Source organism: Neoarius graeffei, chromosome 1 (assembly GCF_027579695.1).
Source record: "Neoarius graeffei isolate fNeoGra1 chromosome 1, fNeoGra1.pri, whole genome shotgun sequence".
Lineage (NCBI taxonomy): Eukaryota > Metazoa > Chordata > Actinopteri > Siluriformes > Ariidae > Neoarius > Neoarius graeffei.
Genome location: NC_083569.1, coordinates 59,905,516 through 59,918,409, shown reverse-complemented (window position 1 = coordinate 59,918,409; position 12,894 = coordinate 59,905,516). Strand labels below are relative to the sequence as shown.

Sequence of the window (12,894 nt, the reverse complement as noted above, 5' to 3'; positions counted from 1 at the left end):
ATCTGCACCAGCAGGATATTCTCACAGATGCAGAGTTTGTGCTAGTTTCGCTTTCATTACAAGTGGAATAACTTCTTCATTTGAACTAGCTCAAACCAAAAATTTCAGAAAGCAGCTGGGTAGAAATTGACTGAATAAATAAATAAAATGAAACAAAACACACACAACATGATGCAGCAAGAGTGATGACACTCTTGACACTGCTGTTTTCTTATACTGTGTAATGGTGTACGTAACTAGATGAAATGGTGTCTATTATAATCTGATATGTTAGTAAATGTCCTTATCTGTATCTTTGCATCATCATTAATACACAGTACATGATGAATACTACTTATACTGTGCAACCATTAAATATGCACATGGGTAGTTTGTGTAGCTCACATAGTTCAGTTGCCACCTTGTGACAAGATTATAGAGCAAACACTTTGTAAATAATAAAACTAAAATCTTATATGTTTAAAGAACATTTTTGAATTGTTGAATGCATTGATACTTCAAACACTACAAAAAGGTACTCATTTGTTAAAGTCACCCAAAACTTGTTTTAAAGATCACATTAAGTTAAATGAGAAACAGTAAGGTAAGGATAGTTTACTCAGGGAATTTGGCTATTTAGACCATGAAGGTTGAGGCATGTTCCTGATCAACACAAATGGACTCTTCTTTGAAATTTTTTTTCTGGCCTGTTTTTGAAAGCACAAATGTAAGGACTTGGGAAGGTAGTTTCAGTTATTGAAATGGCCATAAAGTGGTCCATTTCTCAAGGGTTCTTTCAGTTGTCATTTTGGATTACTGTTAAGTTTGCGAGGTAGTGTTCAATTTAAAAAAGTCTCTACCCTCAACACATTTGCACCATATGTTGGTTGCAGCCATAAGCTCATTAGTATCTTTAAAAATCATACACCTTTATAAAAATTGAGAACTGAACAGAAAGAACACTATAGTAAAAATGTTACATATAAAGCTATCCAAATATAATAGGTAGCAGTAGGTTCCCCTGACAAAAAAAAAGGAGAAAAAAAACCCACCAAGCACATGGTGCATAGCACAGAGCATTTATTTCCATTCTTCTTAAATTCCCAGGCCTAAGCTGAAAATGATAGATCCTCAAAAAGTGTGTCAGAGGGTTTTTTTTTTGCATGTACTTTTGCGGTAAGCACAAAGCTTTATGGAAACTCCCACATGTTAAAGAGCACTTGCCATCATTTCCTTCCTTTGAAGACCTGCTGAATTATGCAGGTCTTCAAAGGAAGGAGCTGATAGCGGAAAATAAGCACAACTGTTAAAAAAAAAGACCGTCAGAGCAAGATTTTGATCAGTTTCCAACTTTATAAGATTACTATATGCAAACAAGTGTTCTTTTATTATCTTACATGTCCATAGTAAGTTCATAGCAAGGTGGAATAGAAAGAAAAGAGGAAACGGCCTGACTGTGTGAAAGAGCAGCCATGAATAAGAATTCTCTCTGTGTGTTTTTCATCGTTTCCTTCCTGCAAACAGGTACGTGCTAATGCCTAAAGTATATACGAGACATACCGGTATAGTGTAGACTGTATTAGGATATCTGATACTGAATATGCTTCATATTGTCCTAGGTCTGTATTTGCATCACTTTATCTTCTCTAACTAGTTTGAACTAAAACCTTACTTGAAGGCAGATGTGATACTGTGATGTAATTTTGGTAATTTTAGTGAAATGAAATAAAATTGTGGAATACAGTGGCATAATGATGAGGATAGCTTTTTTTTTTTTTTTTTATGATTCAGTGCTCAGGAGACAAATGGGTACTAATTGATGGCCGGGACTGACTGAATTGGGAGACAAATTGAGAAAAAAAAATTTCACAAAAAATTCACAAAGACGTATGTAGTTACACAAAGTACATGATTAGGTGTGGAGTCATTAGTATTTCATGGTAATGAAAATGCAGTATATTTTTCAATTACTTCTTATGAAGGTATGCAAAGATAACTGAATGGATGTGCTGAACATTAAAGACTATATTAATTAAAATATTTTGCTCAAGTAATTTACATTATAATAATTAATACTAGAATGTCCTCTGAGGCAAACATCATTTTAAATTAATTATAAATTAAAAGTAAGGTCAAAACATTTAAAAAACAAATTTCAAGTATAACACTTTCTAAAAAAGTTGGGGCGCTGTGTGTTTAAAAAAAAATCGTGGTGATTTGAAATAGTGGAAACCCCATGTGTCACTGAAAATAGTACAAGGACAAAAAATGTTGAAACTGAGAAATTGTATTTTTTTTTTTTTTTAATGTACGCTCAAGCGGCGGCACGGTGGTGTAGTGGTTAGCACTGTCGCCTCACAGCAAGAAGGTCCGGGTTCGAGCCCCGTGGCCGGCGAGGGCCTTTCTGTGTGGAGTTTGCATGTTCTCCCCGTGTCCGCATGGGTTTCCTCCGGGTGCTCCGGTTTCCCCCACAGTCCAAAGTCCAACACTGTAAATATTTGGGAACTGAGGACACCAGTTGCTGTAGTTTTGAAAGTAAAATGTTGTCCCATTCTTGCCTGATATAGGATTTCAGCTGCTCAACAGTTCAGGATCTTCTTTGTCTTATTTTGTCTTACATAATGCACCAAATGTTTTCAGCAGGAGACCAGTCTGGACTGCAGGCAGGCCAGTTTAGCACCCAGAGTCTTTTACTACTGTATGGAGCCATAAAGCCAGCTGTAATACATGCAGAATACGGGTACAGTGTGACATTGTCCTGCAGAAATAAGCAAGGCCTTCCCTGAAAAAGACTTGTCTAGATGGCAGCATGTTGCTTCAAAACACAGACACACATCATATAGTGTGTGTGTGTATGTGTGTGTGTTTTATTCAGTTATCTTTGCATACCTTCATAAGAAGTCATTGAAAAATATACTGTATTTTCATTACCATGAAATATTAAATGACTCCACAGCCTATCCCAGCTGACTATGGGCAAGAGGCTGGGTACACCCTGGACAAGTTGCCAGGTTATTGCAGGGCTGACACAGAGACAAACAACCATTCACACTCAATTTAGAGCCACCAATCAGCCTAACCTGCATGTCTTTGGACTGTGGGAGAAACTGGAGCACCCAGAGGAAACCCACGCAGACACAGGGAGAACATGCAAACCCCACACAGAAAGGCCCTCGCCGGCCGCTGGGCTTGAACCCAGGACCTTCTTGCTGTGAGCCAACAGTGCTAACCACTATACCACCGTGCAGCCTACAACCCCAATTCCAAAAAAGTTGGGACAAAGTACAAATTGTAAATAAAAACGGAATGCAATAATTTACAAATCTCAAAAACTGATATTGCATTCACAATAGAACATAGACAACATATCAAATGTCGAAAGTGAGACATTTTGAAATTTCATGGCAAATATTGGCTCATTTGAAATTTCATGACAGCAACACATCTCAAAAAAGTTGGGACAGGGGCAATAAGAGGCTGGAAAAGTTAAAGGTACAAAAAAGGAACAGCTGGAGGACCAAATTGCAACTCATTAGGTCAATTGGCAATAGGTCATTAACATGACTGGGTATAAAAAGAGCATCTTGGAGTGGCAGCGGCTCTCAGAAGTAAAGACGGGAAGAGGATCACCAATTCCCCTAATTCTGCACTGACAAATAGTGGAGCAATATCAGAAAGGAGTTCGACAGTGTAAAATTGCAAAGAGTTTGAACATATCATCATCTACAGTGCATAATATCATCAAAAGATTCAGAGAATCTGGAAGAATCTCTGCGCATAAGGGTCAAGGCCGGAAAACCATACTGGGTGCCCGTGATCTTCGGGCCCTTAGATGGCACTGCATCACATACAGGCATGGTTCTGTATTGGAAATCACAAAATGGGCTCAGGAATATTTCCAGAGAACATTATCTGTGAACACAATTCACCGTGCCATCCGCCGTTGCCAGCTAAAACTCTATAGTTCAAAGAAGAAGCCGTATCTAAACATGATCCAGAAGCGCAGACGTCTTCTCTGGGCCAAGGCTCATTTAAAATGGACTGTTGCAAAGTGGAAAACTGTTCTGTGGTCAGACGAATCAAAATTTGAAGTTCTTTATGGAAATCAGGGACGCCGTGTCATTCGAACTAAAGAGAAGGATAACCCAAGTTGTTATCAGCGCTCAGTTCAGAATCCTGCATCTCTGATGGTATGGGGTTGTATTAGTGTGTGTGGCATGGGCAGCTTACACATCTGGAAAGACACCATCAATGCTGAAAGGTATATCGTGCGCGTTCTGGCTGCCGCTTCTCACCAGAGCTCTTATTTTATTTCTTTTTCAATTTTTTTTTCTTTCCTGTGTGTTTGTGTAGTTTGGTGTTTGTTTGAGTGTTTTGTCCGCCGGTTGTGGTGTAGCTCCGGACCCAGTTTGGGGCGTCGGTTCCCTCCAGGCCTTGGTTCGTTGTGGGTGATGCCTGCACTCCCAGCTGTGGACTGCACTGAGCCTGTTGCTCAATTTACATCGTGGTTGTCCAGCGCTCTGTGCTTTAATGCTTGGCGTGATGTTCCGAGCGATGTTGCTCGGTGGTGTCGCGGCGGCTGTGCAGGCGGTTTGGGACACACCAGCGCTCTGCGTGGCGGAGCTTCTCTGCTCGCTGTGTGGATCCACGGCGTGGTGTTCGAGCGATGTTGCTGACGGCATCACGGCAGCGGTGCTGGAGATGTGGGACTTGTTTTCGTGCGCCTTTTGGTGGGACTGTGGCTGCTACACCACAGGAATTACATCCTGACCCCTACTTGGTGGACTTTTTATTTTTTATTATATTTTTATTTATTTATTTATTTTTCTTTCCTTGTCTATAATTGTAAAGCGTCCTTGGGTTTTTGAAAGGCGCTATATAAATTTAACTTATTATTATTATTATTATTATTATTATTATATCCAGGTTCTAGAGCAACATATGCTCCCATCCAGACGACATCTCTTTCAGGGAAGACCTTGCATTTTCCAACATGACAATGCCAAACCACATACTGCATCAATTACAGCATCATGGCTGCATAGAAGATGGGTCCAGGTACTGAACTGGCCAGCCTGCAGTCCAGATCTTTCACCCATAGAAAACATTTGGCGCATCATAAAACAGAAGATACGACAAAAAAGACCTGAGACAGTTGAGCAAGTAGAATCCTACATTAGACAAGAATGGGTTAACATTCCTATCCCTAAACTTGAGCAACTTGTCTCCTCAGTCCCCAGACGTTTACAGACTGTTGTAAAGAGAAAAGGGGATGTTTCACAGTGGTAAACATGGCCTTGTCCCAACTTTTTTGAGATGTGTTGTTGTCATGAAATTTAAAATCACCTAATTTTTCTCTTTAAATGATACATTTTCTCAGTTTAAACATTTGATATGTCATCTATGTTCTATTCTGAATAAAATATGGAATTTTGAAACTTCCACATCACTGCATTCCGTTTTTATTTACAATTTGTACTTTGTCCCAACTTTTTTGGAATCGGGGTTGTACATACATACACTAAAAATGATTTGTTGTTTTAAAAGTTAGTACCCAGGCTGCCCTAAAATTGAGTTCATTTATATTAATATAGTAAGTTAACACAATGAGTCAAACAATTTAACTTACGATATGAATTTCAATGAACTCAAAATTTTAAGGCACTAACTTAAAGTCAAAACAACAAATCATTTTTTGCAGTGTACATACATACATACATACATACATACATACATACATACATACATACATACATACATACATTTTTGTTTACCATGAACAAACTTCTGTCAGAATTCTGGTTGGATATTTCAGGACTCTTCATGGTAGAATTGGTAGAGTTCATAATTTTTTTTTTCTTGGCATGGACTCTACTTGTAAGCACAGGCCATATATTTTCAATAGTGTTGAAGTCAGGACTTGTTTTAAGCTTAAATGTTAAGCTGCTTTATCCTCCACAACCAGCTCTGATGCGTATTTGGGTTCATTGTCTTGTTGTAACTCCCAAGTTGTGTTCAGGTTTGATGGTTTATGCTGAAGAATTCTGAGGTAGTCCTCCTTCTTCATTCTTCCATCCACTTTGTGCAATGAACCAGTACCACTGGCAGCAAAACAGCCCCAGAGCATGATGATCCTACCACCACCAGCTGGTACAGTGTCCCTCTGTCCATGGTGGTTATTGTAGCCAAACAACTCAATCTTTGTCTCATCTGACCATGCAGCTTTCCTCTAGAAGGCTTTCTTTGTCCATGTGGTCAACTTCAAACTTTAGTTAAGCTTGAAGGTGTCAATTTTGGAGCAGGGGGTTATTTCTTGGATAGCAGCCTCTCAGTCCATGGTGATCTGAACTGTAGACAGTGATCCTTCAGCTTCCAGTTCATGGCATGTGTTCACTTATTAAATAATCTTACTTAAAGCAACCTTTATGCAAAGTGGTACTACAATCAGTGACTATTGTTTACTATTTTCAGCACATAATGTTTACCTGTAGTGATAATGTAAAAGAAAGTAGCTGCTTAGATTCAATATTTATATTTATGAAAAGGTTTATTTTTATTTATTTGTTTGCTTTTTAAAAGGTCTCCAAGTATATGAACTATGAGGAGATTGCAATGAATCAGTACTAAATCAGCAAAATATTTGCTGCAGAGAATCGTTTACTTTGAGAATCAAATCATCTGGCACAGATTAAACCCCACAAAGCTTGCAATGTCTGAAGACATACTAAGAAATTAAGTTTTGGGCCTTTTCATAAACTTTTTAGTGAATCATCAGACAACAGTGTAGTATGTACAATTAGATATGCAGTTAAACATGAGCTGAGCATAGAAATCCTTTAGACATGCAATCAACCTACACTTCATTTCCAACTGCTTCTGTCAACTGACGGAAAAAAAGTGTGTAGAAGTGTGTAGAATACATTTGCTTCCAGTCAAATACATATTAAATGAAACAGTCAATATCAAATATCAGAATATCAAATTTGATTGTGCCAACTGTGATATATTATTATTATTATTATTATTATTAGTTTAGCAGTTATATATCTGTATACAGTATATTGCCATAAAAGAGACACTTTTCTAGCCTAAATTCAACAAAAAGTCAGTGTAAATAATTTGCCTTTTTTTTTTTTTGTCTCTACAGGCATCTCCAACAACAGGATATCTATTAGTCTCAGTCAGGAGGGAGATCACATAATCTTGACCTGTGTCCTAGTTGGGAATGAGAGTCTAACCCAAGTCAACTGGGAGATGGTGCAAGACTCTAATCACACCAAACTAGGAATCTTCCATCCTAGTCAAGGCATCCACATCTTCACTGAGCACTCTGGCAAAATAAAAATTCAGGGGCAACAAAACCCTCTGGCATCTTCAGACCTTTCTTTGCAGAAAGGAACACTAAATGAGAGTGGACTCATTTGCTGTCAGTTCATTACCTTTCCAACAGGCAGTCTGAAGCAATGTAGTAACATCAGCAAAACAATCATAAGTATAATGATTTTCGCACTAATCTTTAATTCAAAATCAGTCTATGAAACATTCCTCGGCCTACAAATTGCTATTCACAACAAACATTTACAATTTGCTATGTATGTGTGTTTATGTGTACACCTACAACATTCTAGGTATGCTCATATCTCAAGCTGAACCCCATGGAGCAGGACGAAAGCAGGGTTTATTTGGGCAATTTGGAGCGTTGACAGTTGGATGTATTCTTTCTCTCTCATTTCTGACCATTCCTATCTACATTTGCCAGAAGTGTTTCTGTAGGAGGTACAACTACAATTTACCAATTTTTTATCTCATTATCTCTAGCCGCTTTATCTCCTTCTATCCTGGCGACTTGTCCAGGGTGTACCCCGCCTTTTGCCCGTAATCAGCTGGGATAGGCTCCAGCTTGCCTGCGACCCTGCAGGCAAGCTGGAGCCTATCCCAGCTGACTACGGGCAAAAGGCGGGGTACACCCTGGACAAGTTGCCAGGTCATATATATATATATATATATATATATATATATATATATATATATATATATATATATATATATATATATGACCTGGCGACTATATATATTACACATTATATTATATGCCCTGTGATGACCTGGCGACTTGTCCAGAGTGTACCCCGCCTTTCGCCCGTAGTCAGCTGGGATAGGCTCCAGCTTGCCTGCAACCCTGTAGAACAGGATAAAGTGGCTAGAGATAATGAAATGAGATGAGATAATGATATTTGCCAAGTCTTTATCTATCTTAGAAAATAAGAGACAAAATCAGTATTCAAATTCTAAAATGCCAACAACATATTGCTGTGCAAAAGTCATAGGCACCCTTTAAAAATGGTTAGATTTATTTTATGACATCTGCATTATTGACTAAAGTTAAAAAAAATGATGGCAGTAAAGAAATAAACATTATGTAATAGCCCTGTTTGAGACAAAAAAAAAATGCTGTCAGGGTGCAAACATGCTACAGCTGCAAACAAAATGTAATTGTAATAGTCAAATTCTCCGGAAAAACTGGTAGGTTCTCCAAGGTTTAGAAATGCTTAGAAAAACCAGCCAATTTTCATATAAAACTGCACCAAGTGTACCTGAGACTGCTAATGCATTTTTAAAAAGGCAAAGGGTGGTCACACCAAATATTGTTGTGTTTTAATGTATTACTATTCTTTATGGTAGGATTTTTTGGGGGTAGAGATGTTAAGATGTTATTTTTAAGGCATCTTTGCTTTAGTGTGTGTGATTTTATATATATATATATGTGTGTGTGTGTGTGTGTGTGTGTGTGTGTGTGTGTGTGTGTGTGTGTGTATGTATGTGTGTGTTTTTCCCCCTTTTCCTAGGAGGAAAGTGCTTGAGATACAGCAGGTATATACTGATCCATCAACATTTACAGAGGTAAGTTCATCTAAAGATAAAATTAACTACCATTACAGCTGTGTTATCATAATGGATTTTAAACAAACCTTTTTACTCTAATGGTATTCAAATTTTTTACTCAGAGATCATTTCCTGTGTTATATTGCCCTTCTTAACTGACCTGAGATGAAAGACTTTGCACTAGTGGTATCTGAATTTCCTGTTTTCTTTTTCTTTTGTGCAGGCACTGTGGTTGAGATTTTTTGGTCACTGCTTAGCTCAGCATGTTCACACAGAGATAGATAACATTTTCCATTAAGTCATGGAAAATTCTTATATGTAAATAATGTAATAGAGTACTTTACTTTAGGCTAACAAACTTAATATACTGTATGGTGCAAGATTTAAATAGCAAATAATTGATAAAAGTGCAAAAAGAAAGCATAGAGCTAGGTGAAATATGTTCAGAAATCTCAAATCAAGTGCAAATCACCTGTGACACTGTAGTATTACAGTGTAATGCCTGTTCTATTCCAAAAGGAGTCTAAAAATAAACAAAATTGTAAGCTTATCAGAACAGGCAGTTGTGTGCTTGTGGAAGATCTGCATGAGTTAAGATTTACTGTAGCTTCAAATAAATTTCAATACTGACTAAAAGTAATATATAACATTAACATACGCCTAATAACAATATACAAATAACTCATTTTGCCCATATTGCTTTAGATGCACACAGAAGAGACACATGAAGTACATCATACCCCCTCTCCCTCTGGCTTTGACCCCACAAAATTATATGCAAAAATTAAAGAGGATCTATATTACGGCCGGCTATGGAAGACCTACCAAGGAAAAGCACGAGTATCAACACAAGGGTGCCTGACTGGGTCAAGACAGATTTACTACCGTCTAGGTGAGAATCCTCTACCACAAAGGGATCAGGAAGACAGACCAAAAATCCCAGATGCAGTGATAAAGTCATCATCAGACTGCAGCATCTGAACAATGTCATCCACTAGAATCTACCACTTGCACAACTGAACATATTGTGAAAAACGTGTACAGTAATTGACAGTAATTGTACAATAAGGTAGTGCTGCTTCTGAAGATTACAATCATAAGGTAGCCAAAGTAATAGAAAACACAATTTGGAATCCTTTTCAAAACCGCAATTTTCCTTGGCTTTGAGTAGTGTTTCCTTTAAAAGACGCACTTTCATTGGTGACAGTTTCAGTGTGGATGGAAGGCAAAGAAAATTTACTTTTAAAAAGTGCGTGTGTATATATATGTCTGTATATATAAGTAGGGACCATGTCACAGACTTTGCAGATGAGAATTGTGGGTGTTTTAATGAATCACTGAATTCATGTGATCCAAAACATTTGGACCAAAATGACACTGGTCATTTGTCAGCACAACTGTTGCAATAATGCAAACCAGTCCTTTGGAATATTATTTCAAGGATTCCCCAGTCTGTCTTAATGTATTGCAAGGCATGTATTAATCATTGCGTAATTCAATGTTTAAAAAAAAATCATGTTTTGTTCAGATCATGCAACTCTGTCTCTCTCATATATTAGTGTTAAATTTCACCACTCTTAACTGCTAAGGATGATATTAATTACCTGGATACTTTGTGTGCATGTGCATGGATTGAGAGGCTTTTAAGTCACAAATGAGGCAGTATTTGCACTAATGCTGCTATCATATTGCCATCCTTTCTTCCAATCACTTATACACCATATAGAAATATCTATGTCACAATCAAAGCTGTGGATTGACTCCATTTCTCATTTTGTCTATTTTTTCTCAGCAAGTGTATTTTTTAAAAATATATTCCCAGTGCCTTTATTTTCCATACAACTCTGTGGCAATGACTGGATGAGTCATTGTTAGTTCACAGGTATCACTGACAGGCTCTAACTAGCCATGGTAACCACTCTTAAAATGGTAGCTACCACAGCACCAAATGCACTTCTTTGAACAATGGTAGACACAACAGTATTCACAATGTCAGTACAAGGATTTTAAAGAGTTTTTTTTAAAGGGAAATTTGGACAGACAGCTCACCTTTGCTCAAATCCTCTGGCTTGCTTTCTAAAGTGATGTATTTTAGATATGTATGCAAATTGTCTTTTCTCCATGATGGCCAGGTGGCATGAGTGCACTGCCTGACTTGAGCAACTGTTTCCTATGTGCACTGACCAAGTAGCAAGCCCTTTACATTTGTATTATTTGACAGATGCCCTTAACCAGAGCAACTTTCAGAAGTGCTTTGAAGTCTGTATCAATAAATAAAGCCCGATACTGGTTCACTAGGTTACTGGCTAAGAATACTATCAGTCTAAAAAAAACTCTCTTGGGGAGGTAATATGATAAAAGCACACAGTTCACATGTTTTTTTTTAATAAAGTACAAATTTAAGTACTTCATGAGTAGTCTTTAGTCATCATTTGAAGACTGCCAGTGACTCAGCTGGCATTTTGCCACCTAGGTGCCAGAACAGAGAAGAGTCTTGATGCATGCCTTCCTTGTATGCTGAGAGATGATGGGACCAGTCAAGCAGTGCTAGATGATCAGGGGGCGTGTAATGCAGTGCAGGGTGTGAAGTTCTTTTAGGTGGGCTAGTGCTGATCCATTTTTGACTTTGTATCCATGAATCACTGTTTTAAATCTAATGCAGTCAGCTACAGGAAGCCAGTGGAGTGAGCCTAGCAATGGAATGGTATGGGATAACTTAGGAAGGTTGAAAACAAGTTATGCATCTGCAGTCTGGATCAGGTGCAGAGATCTAATTGTGCTCAGAGGCAGATCTGCCAGGAGTGAGTTGCAGTGGTCCAGTCTCACAATGACAAGGGACTTAATAACAAGCACTTGAGTGACCTGTGTGGATAGAGATGATTGAATTCTTCTAATGTTGTAAAGGAGAAATCGAAAGATCACAAGACCCTGACCTGAGGATGAAATCACCTGAGATGAACCACCTGAGATGAACAGCAGTTCATTTTTGCTGGGATTAAGTTTCAGCTGATGAGCTGTCATCCATGATGAGATGTCTGCCAGACATGCTGTGATCTGAGCAGAAAAATTAGTGTCAGAGGGAGGGAAGACAAGGATGAGTTGAGGGTCATCTGCATAGCAGTGGTATGAAACCCCATGTGAGAATATGACCTCACCAAGAGATTGAGTTTAGAAGGAGAACAGAAGATGACCAAATACTGAGCCTTGTGGGACACCTTGTGGGGAGCCTGTGTGGAGCAGATTTGGATCCCCTCCATTGGGGGGGGTCATACACCTTGGTGGGACATCATACACCTTGCATACATTCTGGTATTCTGTGAGGTATTGTCTTCTGTTGAGGATATGTGGTTATGGCAGTTGGAACAGTAATTTCTCTTGAGGAATCCAGGCTTTAGCTTGTTTGAAACAAGGAGAGCTTGAGAGTGCTGCCCCATTCAGTGATTTGCTAACAGACAAGAAAGCAACGTGATCCCACTGTATGATACCCGGTGTAATATCAGAACATGTCAATAAGCTAGAATTGAGGGCTGTGCATCATTTCCAGCTTCAACAATAAAAATGGGTCTGGGTCAGTTTCTGGTAGCTAGGTGGTGCTGACAGTCTCTAAACTAGCTGTGGCAACCATTCTAACAATGTTATGGAATATAAGAAAGTTTAGGCAAGGCACCCGTGGACCTATTCACCAATGCCATTCAACAAATTTGTGATGATTGTTCTCACTGTCAAACAGATAGTTGTTACAGGATGCATTGGCCCATGACTGGCCTCACCATATACTTTTCTTCCTCAACCACAAGTTCTTCACCATTGACTATGCACTTTTCCTCCTCTACCACCAATTCTTCCCACATTACAGAGAATTTAACAACTAGCCCACAAAGTCATGTTCACGGACTTTTCCATGAACACACTTATGCCTTTCCTTGTCTGTTTTTCTACTTCCACTCCTCGATGGCAATCTGTTCATGGGATAGCATACCACTGACCCAAATGGACAGTTTAGAGTAACCAGTTAACCTAATTGCATCTTTG

At 38.5% G+C, this 12,894-nt stretch overlaps 1 protein-coding gene across 1 annotated transcript; it reads left to right on the top strand.

Annotated features, from left to right (window-relative positions):
• Positions 1–1,212: 1,212 nt before the first annotated feature.
• si:ch211-196f2.6 (immunoglobulin domain-containing protein) lies at positions 1,213–11,273 on the top strand. The gene is made up of 5 exons (XM_060935772.1): positions 1,213–1,503; positions 7,127–7,471; positions 7,608–7,755; positions 8,826–8,880; positions 9,568–11,273. The coding sequence occupies exons 1-5, from the start codon at positions 1,452–1,454 to the stop codon at positions 9,841–9,843; spliced, it is 876 nt and encodes a 291-aa protein (XP_060791755.1). The 5' UTR covers positions 1,213–1,451; the 3' UTR covers positions 9,844–11,273.
• Positions 11,274–12,894: the final 1,621 nt, after the last annotated feature.

Bases quoted from the DNA above. Each gene is read 5' to 3' on its own strand.
- si:ch211-196f2.6 (XM_060935772.1), top strand. From the start codon at position 1,452: ATGAATAAGAATTCTCTCTGTGTGTTTTTCATCGTTTCCTTCCTGCAA. The intron at 7,472-7,607 runs GTATAATGATTT...ACAACATTCTAG, and splicing joins CATCAGCAAAACAATCATAA to GTATGCTCATATCTCAAGCT. The intron at 8,881-9,567 runs GTAAGTTCATCT...ATATTGCTTTAG, and splicing joins ATCCATCAACATTTACAGAG to ATGCACACAGAAGAGACACA.